General features: G+C 43.0%; 1 protein-coding gene across 3 annotated transcripts; it reads right to left on the bottom strand.

Moving 5' to 3' along the window:
- Nucleotides 1-5: 5 nt before the first annotated feature.
- Nucleotides 6-9,880, bottom strand: LOC121003276 (translational activator of cytochrome c oxidase 1). 3 transcript variants are annotated; one of them, XM_040434982.1, is made up of 6 exons: nt 9,802-9,862; nt 8,722-8,997; nt 8,541-8,647; nt 7,108-7,241; nt 5,916-6,093; nt 6-668 (listed from the first exon to the last, which is right to left on the bottom strand). In XM_040434982.1, the coding sequence occupies exons 2-6, from the start codon at nt 8,975-8,977 to the stop codon at nt 468-470; spliced, it is 876 nt and encodes a 291-aa protein (XP_040290916.1). In that variant the 5' UTR covers nt 8,978-8,997; nt 9,802-9,862; the 3' UTR covers nt 6-467. The 3 variants fall into 3 exon arrangements, with proteins under 3 accessions (XP_040290916.1, XP_040290913.1, XP_040290915.1); XM_040434979.1 differs by having other exon boundaries at nt 7-668; nt 8,722-8,999; nt 9,811-9,880; XM_040434981.1 differs by lacking the exon at nt 9,802-9,862 and adding an exon at nt 9,671-9,801 and having other exon boundaries at nt 7-668.
- Between the last annotated feature and the right edge of the window lie 230 nt (nt 9,881-10,110).

Genomic DNA, 10,110 nt, shown 5'->3' with positions numbered 1-10,110 from the left:
GATGCAATACGAATGCCAAAAGGACGTTCTTCGTATTTTTTGTAGACCGCAAAACACATACGGTCGTGTGAATACAGCCTAAAGGAGTTTTCTGGGAATTAAATACTGACGACATATCGCCAGGATAGGTCATTAATATCCGATTGGGGAAGGTCTGACTCCTGACACCCCCCGCCAATCAAGTGCAGGAAAGGGATCGGGCGCTTGGCGCTTCCTTGGCCTGCGATGTCTCTTCCATCCTATCCGGACAACAGATCATCAATATCCGAAGAGTGGAAACTCCTTTAAACTGCGGCAGATTCAGTTCAGTGATGAGCGATATCACTACATATCTAGGTTCACGTAGATCTTTGTAAGAAATAAAACTCGTAACCCACACGGAGTTTATGGTTTAAGCCGTTAGTTCTGTAGCTGTACGGTCCCTTCCACTCGGCTCTACGAGCCGGCTGCTCCTCAGGGGTTTCTTGCTATTCTATGTTATCGTAGACCCGCATGACATCTGGTTGATCTTTAATCAATTCCAAGAGTTTGAAGACCCTTTCTTTGTCAGTGTCAGAGAGCTCTACGGTGATGTTTGGCAAATACTCCGGCCCGGAGGAGATGGGCACTAATCCCAAGGAGATGAGCTGGCTGCGGACGTCTCGCAGTGTGGGTAAACCACAGACATACTGCAAAGAAAGAATTTCAAGTAAATGATCGTGTCAATGTCTTGCACCCTTAAGAATTTCACGATCTTCCATCTCTATCAGCAAGTACCACATCTGGGGAAATTGATATTCTATATAGCGTGTGTGATTTATTAAAGGGGCTGTCCACATTTCTTCTAAAAACAGTGCCACCTTTGTCTACAGGTTCATCTGGTACTGCAGCTCCGCTCCAATGAAGTGAAGGTGACTGAACTGTATGTAATACCACACACAACCTCTTTGTTTCCCGTCTTATTTCTGCTTGTGTTTTGCTTCTGCCATTTCCATTATTTTACCTAATTCTGCCTGTTCAATAAAAACATTACTCTTAAAGGGGTTGTCTCACCTGAGACATTGATGGCATATTGCTAGGATATGCCACCAATGTCAGATCGGTGCGGGTCCTAGAGATGGGACCCGCACCTATCTCTTGAACGGGGCCCCAAAGTGAATGAGAGTGAACGGTGCAAGCTCAGCCACCCTCCAGGGAGTTCTAAAAGTATTTCCGGCAGTCCCATAGAGATGAATGGAGAGATGGCTCTCCATTCACTTCTATGGGACGTCCGGAAATAGCCAAGGCTCGGGGGTGGGATCCCACACCTCTATGACATTGGTGGCATATTCTGGCGATATGCCACCAATGTCTCATATGACACAACCCCTTTAAGGTATATGCATTCAACAGAGTAGTTTATACAGATTTTCTGCACAGATTTTTGTGCAATTTTTTACAAACCAAAATCTGCATGTGCTACTTGTGGATTTTTACCCAATTTCCCCCAGATCGCACTGAAAATCCTCACACACAATTGACATGCTGTGGATTTCACAATCCACACTGCCAGTCAACTTCTGTGCAGAAATTTCTGGACCATTAACATGAGATTTAGAAAAATCTCATCTACCTAACTTAGCTGGTATCGTATTACGCTGCAGACGTATCAAGCACCGTGTGCATTTTTTGCTGCTTTTCTGCTACAATTCCACCCGAAAATCCATGCATTACTTGCGGATTTTGTTGAAGGATTTGCCCCAGATCTCACTCTATGAAAGCACCCCTTTAACCCCTTCAGGACCGGGCTCATTTTCACCTTAAGGACCAGGCCATTTTTTGGAAATCTGACCAGTGTCACTTTAAAACGCTTTGACTTATCCAGGCCATTCTGAGATTGTTTTTTCGTCACATATTGTACTTCATGACACTGGTAAAATGAAGTCAAAAATTTTTTTTTTTTTTTGCACAAATAAAATACCTAATTTACCAAGAATTTGGAAAAATGTGCAAATTTCAAAGTTTCAGTTTCTCTACTTCTGTAATACATAGTAATACCCCAAAAAATTGTGATGACTTTACATTCCCCATATGTCTACTTCATGCTTGAATTATTTTGGGAATGATATTTTATTTTTTGGGGATGTTACAAGGCTTAGAAGTTTAGAAGCAAATCTTGAAATTTTTCCGAAATTTACAAAAACTCCATTTTTAGGGACCAGTTCAGGTCTGAAGTCACTTTGCGAGGCTTACATAATAGAAACCACCCAAAAATGACCCCATCTAAGAAACTAGACCCCTCAAGGTATTCAAAACTGATTTTGCATACATTGTTAACCCTTTAGGTGTTGCACAAGAGTTATTGGCAAATGGGGAGGAAATTTGAGAATTTCATTTTTTTGTCTAATTTTTCCTTTTAACCCATTTTTTCCACTAACAAAGCAAGGGTTAACAGCCAAACAAGACTGTATCTTTATTGCCCTGACTCTGCCGTTTACAGAAACACCCAATATGTGGCCGTAAACTACTGTACGGCCACACAGCGGGGCGTAGAGTGAAAGGTGCGCCGTTTGGTTTTTGGAAGGCTGATTTTTATGGACTGTTTTTTTTGACACCATGTCCCATTTGAAGCCCCTCTGATGCACCCCTAGAGTAGAAACTCCATAAAAGTGACCCCATCTAAGAAACTACACCCCTCAAGGTATTCAAAACTGATTTTACAAACTTTGTTAACCCTTTAGGTGTTGCACAAGATTTAATGGAAAATAGAGACACAATTTCAAAATTTCACATTTTTGGCAGATTTTCCATTTTAATATTTTTTTTCCAGTTACAAAGCAAGGGTTAACAGCCAAACAAAACTCATTATTTATGGCCCTGATTCTGTAGTTTACAGAAGCACACCATATGTGGTCGTAAACTGCTGTACGGGCACACGGCAGGGCGCAGAAGGAAAGGAACACCATATGGTTTCTGGAAGGCAGATTTTGCTGGATTGTTTTTAGACACCATGTCCCATTTGAAGCCCCCCTGATGCACCCCTAGGTTAGAAACTCCAAAAAAGTGGCCCCATTTTGGAAACTACGGGATAAGGTGGCAGTTTTGTTGGTACTATTTTAGGGTACATATGATTTTTGGTTGCTCTATATTACACTTTTTGTGAGGCAAAGTAACAAAAAATAGAAATTCAGAAATTTCATCTCCATTTGCCATTAACTCTTGTGGAACACTGAAAGGGTTAACAAAGTTTGTAAAATCAGTTTTGAATACCTTGATGGGTGTAGTTTCCAAAATGGGGTCATTTTTTGGAGTTTATACTCTAGGGGTGCATCGGGGGGGCTTCAAATGGGACATGGTGTCAAAAAACCAGTCCAGCAAAAACTGCCTTCCAAAAACCATATGGCGCTCCTTTCCTTCTGCGCCCTGCCGTGTGGCCATACAGCAGTTTACGACCACATATGGGGCATTTCTATAAACTAAAGAATCAGGGCAATAAATATTGAGTTTTGTTTGGCTGTTAACCCTTGCTTTGTTATGGGAAAAAATGAATTAAAATGGAAAATTTGCCAAAAAATAGCTGTTTTGGCACTGTTTTTATTTTTTATTATTTACAACGTTCATCTGACAGGTTAGATCATGTGCTATTTTTATAGAGCAGGTTCTTACAGACGTGACGATACCTAATATGTATTTATTTAGGTTTTACACAATAATATAATTTTTGACACAAAAAAAAAACATGTTTTAGTGTCTCCATTGTCTGAGAGCCATAGTTTTTTCAGTTTTTTGGCGATTGTCTCAGGTTGGGTATCATTTTTGCGGGATGAGATGACGGTTAGATTGGTACTATTTTGGGGTGCATATGACTTTTTGATCGCTTGCTATTACACTTTTTGTGATGTAAGGTAACAAAAAAATAGCTTTTTTGACACCGTTTTTATTTAATTTTTTTTACAGTGTTCACCTGAGGGGTTAGGTCATGTGGTATTTTTATAGATCAGGTTCTTACGGACATGGCAATACCTAATATGTCTACCTTTTTATAATTTATCAGGGTTTTACACAATAATATCATTTTTGAAACAAAAAAAAATCATGTTTTAGTATCTCCATAGTCTGAGACCCATAGTTTTTTTATTTTTTGGGCCATTGTCTCTTGTAAGGGCTCATTTTTTGCGGGATGAGTTGACGGTTTGATTGGTACTTTTTTGGCGTACATGCGACTTTTTTGATCACTTTTATTACCTTTTTTGGGAAGTAAGGTGGGCAAAATTTCAATTTCCTCATAGTTTTTATTTTTTTATTTTTATGGCGTTCACCGTGCGGGGAAAGTAACATGACCGTTTTATAGATCAGGTCGTTACGGACGCGGCGATACCTAATATGTGTAGTGTATTTTTTTTTTTTTTATTCAGTGATAAATGTGTTTTTTTGAAACTTTACTTTTTAAACTTTTTTTTTACTTTTTTTTTGACCCAGACCCACTTGGTTCTTGAAGATCCAGTGGGTCTGATGTCTGTATAATACAGTACAGAATATATATTGTACTGTACTGTATTTAACTTACACTGAACAGATCTATGCTTTTAGCATAGATCTGTTCAGCACCATGGACAGCAGGACGCCTGAGAGGCGTCCTGTTGCCATGGGAACCTTCCCCGTCTGCTCAGTACTGGTCAGAACTGCGCAGACGGGGAAGGGAAAGCACAGGGCTGAGGGGGGCTCTCTCCCTCTCCCATCGGGGGGCTGCAAAGGCACAGCAGCCCCCCGATGGGAGAGGGAGGGAGCTCCCTGCGCTGTTAACCTTTTCCATACAGCGGTCCGTACGGACCGCTGTATGGAAAGGGTTAAACGGCTGACATCGCATCGCAGATGTCAGCCGTTTATACCAGGGTGCCAGCAATGTGCTGGCACCCTGGTATACCCACTAGACGCCAACGATCATTGAAAGGGAGGCGGGCGGGGGATCGCGATCCCGCCTGCCGCACCGCCCGCACCTTACCGCACCGCCTGCGACACCCCCCCTGCACCATCCGCCCCACATAATATCATTCAGGGGTGCAGGGGGGTGAAACATCTTTATTTTGGACATACTAAAGTTTCTGATCCCCCGCGGTCAGGGACCGCGGGGTTCAGAAACCACAGAAAGCGCTACAAACCGCAGGTCTGAATTGACCTGCGGTTTGCAGCGATCGCCGATAGGGGGGAGTCACAGGACCCCCCTCGGCATTGACCCAAGGTGCCTGGCTGTGTGTGACAGCCGGGATCCCAGCGCTGTCACCATGTCTGCAGACATGGTGACAGTTTATGCCATGACGTGTATACTCATCATGGCGCGCTAAGTAGCAGTGTGCCATGACGAGTATACTCGTCATAGGTCGGGAATATTTTCACACTTTCTCCTTCTCTGATCGCTTCCCTGACAGGAATTGGGGCGATCAGAGAAGGAGAAGCACATAGTCCCTCCCTAACCCCCCCTTACCTGCCCCGATTGGTCCCTCTGCAGTAATGGACCAATCACAGCGATCGTGGGCGGGTCAGAGCTCCAATACAGCTCCTGCCGGCTTCTCTGGTTGCCTAGCAACCCCAGCACGCCGGCTTCACTGAAGCTTCAGCGCTTCGCTCCCTGCGCTGACAGTGAAAGCCGATCACGTACATGCACGTGGGGATGCGGTGAGGCACCACATTCCCCCGCGTATATGTACGTGATGTTGCGTGAAGGGGTTAAAAAAAGTAACATGCCATTTTTCAAGCATATTTTTCAAATAGCTCGGTAAAAATACACACCCACGTGCACTAGGGCGAAATCAATGGGAAGCTGTTTGATGCTTTGAACACATATTATGCAGTGTAAAATCCCCATGTAAGTCCAAATACACAACATTTTTTTGGGCCATGTGAACATAGCCTAACGCTCATCAACAGCGTCCCCTAAATAGGACACCTTGTCGTCCCACCTTATAGACATCTTTCTCCTCCTCCTCATCCTGTATCTCCAGCACATCCTCAGCTCCTGCCTGTATCGCCATGTCAAGAGCCTGCTCCATCGGCACAGGTTTGCCATCTCGGTCTTGGGTCTGGACGGTCACGATCCCCTTTTTGTTAAAGCAATGCAACACATCAGTGTGGGTTCCTCTGAAAAACCAAAAAAATAAATAAAATGAAATGAAATGAAATATCTTCTAAGAACAGTGAGGAATGGGAAACATTCCAAGGCTGTGTTCACATTGCCGCTGGAGGCTCCACTGCCTGAAGGCCTCAGTGTGCAGATATCCGTGGTGCGGCCTCGTATTAGTGCCCATATCATGGCTTCAACAAACATACTGACCAAACTTATGGGGCTGTCTAGTGTATCTGCATACTCTAATACGGGATCTGGGATAGAGGGGTGCTCTCAGTTCAGGAGACACAGCAGAAATCCGAACCTGAAATTCAGATTTCTGCTGCAGATTGGCCAGCCGATCCGCAGGTGGATGAGTCTCATAATTCAATGGAGATATTCCACAGCTTTTTCTCTGAACAGAATCTGCAAGAATATGGAACATGAGGCCGATTCGTCTCATGGACACGACCATATGTATTTTGCGGTCTGCAAAACTTGGACCGGCAAAATATGGGCGACGTCTGTGTTGCATCCATTTTTTTGCAGACCCATTGATTTGCACTTTGTGGTCAAGTACAGGACATGTTCTAGCTTTTCGTGGAAGGAACATATGGATGCGGAAAGCACACAGATGATATGTGGGCTTTCCACATTCGTGTGTCCATTCCGCAAAGGACTGAGCAGGTCTTATTCTTGGCCGTAAAATGCAGGCCACCCACTGAAGTCAAAGGGTCCGCAAAAAAATAATAAAAAATAAATAAATAAATCGGATGCAACGCGGACATCATCCGTATTTTGCAGGCCACAAAATACATATGGTAGTGTTAATGAGGTCCTTCTATTAGTTGCAGAATGTCTGTGGATTCTGCCAGAATTGGTACCTAACCCCTGTATGAACATGGCCTTATTGCTAGGTTCCCTCTGATCACAGCAGTGGGATACGTTGGGATCAGTGTACTGTCAAATGGACACAGACAACCCTTCTAGACACCGGTCACCGTAAAAACATGTAATAAATAGTATACGGTACTTCCAGGATCACGTACCCATTTTTATTCAGCAGGCCTCTTAGCTCTGCAAAAGAGCGATTGGTGTTATCAGTCAAGAGTTCGATAATTAGGGAACATCCACCGGGCCCGCGAGCTTGATATAGTGCATAAGATGTGGGTTTACATTTATCCTGGAGATATAAAAAAAAAAAAAAAAAAAAGGAAAAAATTTTAAAAAATGTACACATCTGTGCCCCTCCGGAATGAAGCAGGAGAGGAGTCCACTGTTGAATTGTTGTCTAAGCAGCTCTCACTGCCATGTCATTTTGAACCCCTGTCCTGATGCAGCCATTTTCCGTTTTTTTTTGTCATTTTTTTTACTCCCTGCTTTCCAGAAGCCGTAACATTATTATTTTCCATTTACATAGCCGTATGAGGGCTTTTTTTGCGGTATAAGTTGGACGTTCTAGTGGCACCATTTAAAATATTATGTAGTAGGATGCTAGAAAAAAAAATCTAAATGGAGTGGATTTGGGGGAAAAAAATTGCAATTCTGACACGTTTTATGCGTTTCATTTTTACAGCTTTTCCTATGCCGTAAATCTGCCCTGTTAACTTCATTCTGTGGGTCAGTTTTATTACAGCGATACCACATTTATATGTTTATATATTGTATATTTCTTGTGTTTTCATATTTAAAAAAAATATGAAAACTTTCAAGAAAAAAAAAATACATCTTTTTCATTGCCATATTCTGACCCCCATAACTTATTTTTATATTTACGTCTACGGAGCTGTGTGAGGGCTCATTTTTTGCAAGTTTGTAGTTTTTATTGATACCATTTTAGATATTTATTATTCTTTTCTTTCACCACATGGGATAAATACTTATACTCATATTTTAATAGTTTGGCCATTTTTGGATGTGGTGATACCAATTATCTTTAAAAAAAAATTGTGTTTATTTACGATATTTGTAAAATGGGGAAATGGAAGCGATTTAAATTTGTATATGTTTCTGGAGTTTTTTTAGTTATTTTTCTTTATTTGTTTACACTTATTTTCTAGGTACATGCGATTCTCTGATCACTTATAACATAGACTGCAATAATTTACCATTGCAGTCTATGGGAGAATCAGAGCATGCCTATCCTCACTTCCGTTCCCGAAAAAAATAGAACATGTCCTATTCTTGTCCGCAATTGCGGAATGCACATTGCCGGTGTCCGTGTTTTGCGGATCCGCAAAACACATACGGATGTGTGAATGGACCCTTCAAATGACGTGGTATCTGAGGGGTTAAAGGTCCATAATCAGAGTTGTCTGCGATCATAGACTCATGTCACCAGGAGTACGATGTAAAATTAATAGTAATATTAACATTAATATTTAATTCCTGAGAAACTCCCTTAAAGGATATGTACACCTTCGGAGGCAATTTATTTTTTTATTTGTCTTTATTACAAATATTGATCACTCCTGACCCTTACCGCTCCTTTAATTGCAACCTCTATGGAAGCTTTCGGCATGTTTCTTTGCCGGCCCTGCTCAACCAGTTGGTACAATTGTGGATTAAAGTCAGGGTGTGGCCCCCCTTCTGCAAGGAGAAGACAGTAAAATTACATCATGGGCATCTCCACCAGTCCCAGATAACGGAACTATTAGCCATACCTCTCACTGCCACTTTGATCATCATGGTGAGCTTGGCAAATAGACGTGCCCTGGCTGCATCCTTTGGACCCTTAATATGCTTCACTTTGGACCACTTATTATGTCCAGCTGAGGCTATGGCAGATGTATGAAGACTTGACTCCTGAGGGCCCAGACCAGGACAACATAATCTATCCAAAGCTTCCTGACATCCAGAGAGCGACCTCCAGAGACTGCTCCGGTAGGAAGAGCAGAATCTGCCCAAGGCTAGAGCCATAGTGCCGCCACCAGTTCACCCTGCAGACATGAAGGAGAAGGAAGTCAAACACTGCACCTCCCAGGCCCCCTGGAACAATGCACGCCATCCACGGAGGCCCCCGGAAAAGTGCATCTGTCAGCATGTTTGTACCTATGAACCTGGCTGACCTGTTGCATGTGCACTTGGCAGCGGAAGACATCTGTGTTGGTCCAGTGTTCATATGTGTCCACATTGCTGAGAAAAATTATGTTTTAATGTATGCAAATGAGCCTCTGGGAGTAACGGGGGCGTTGCTGTTACACATAGAGGCTCAGCGCTCTCTGCAACTGCCGTTCCCTCTGCACTTTGAACATCATCACACCTGGTCCTGTCAATAAAAGTAGAGGGCGGGGCAGTTGCAGAGAGAGCAGAGTCTCTAAGTGTAACAGCAACGCCCCCGTTGCTTCTAGAGGCTCATTTGCATACATTAAAAACTTCATTTTCTCAGCAATGAGGACACATGAGCGTGAGACCAACACAGATGTCTTCAGCTGCTAATGCATGTCAAAAATGTAAAGCTTATGATCACAGACATGAATTTATTATCTCCTGACCGTTGGTAACATATTTGTGGCATGCTGGGAGTTGTAGTACCATATAAGCTGAAAAGCCACGTTTCATTGACACAAAAATTGCCATGGAGTTTTGAATTTGTGAACCAAGACTCGTCACCGATCACAAGGTGACACAATGCTGGATCAAGTGACCTCCACAGTGACCATAGGAATACCACACGTGAAATCCGAGTAACGGACGAGCCTCCATATTGTGCCGTGTAATCCCCGGACACACAGGGCACTAACCTCTCAGCTCACATCTTCCTCTGTCCTCTCTCCCCTTGCTGAAAAACAGCTGGCGTGTGTGTCACACGGGGGAAGTGTGCAGCCAGTGCACCGCTCCTGCAGGAAACAAGCCCGATGCAGTTTAGTTCCGTTGCGGAAGTGTAGAGCGCAGACTGGCAAACAGCTTGTAATTGAAGTATTCTTTTTCTACCTAAAATGCAGACTCTGCCCTCATAACACCTTTTCACTTCCATATGCGTGTGACTTTTTACTATACCTACTTTTTTTTTTTTCGAAGTGCTCTCCCAAGTGATAGCAAATGTCCTCTAA

This window comes from Bufo bufo, chromosome 6 (assembly GCF_905171765.1).
Source record: "Bufo bufo chromosome 6, aBufBuf1.1, whole genome shotgun sequence".
In the NCBI taxonomy this organism is placed as follows: domain Eukaryota; kingdom Metazoa; phylum Chordata; class Amphibia; order Anura; family Bufonidae; genus Bufo; species Bufo bufo.
The sequence above is the reverse complement of the archived record's forward strand: the minus strand, read 5'-3'. Positions and strand labels throughout refer to the sequence as shown.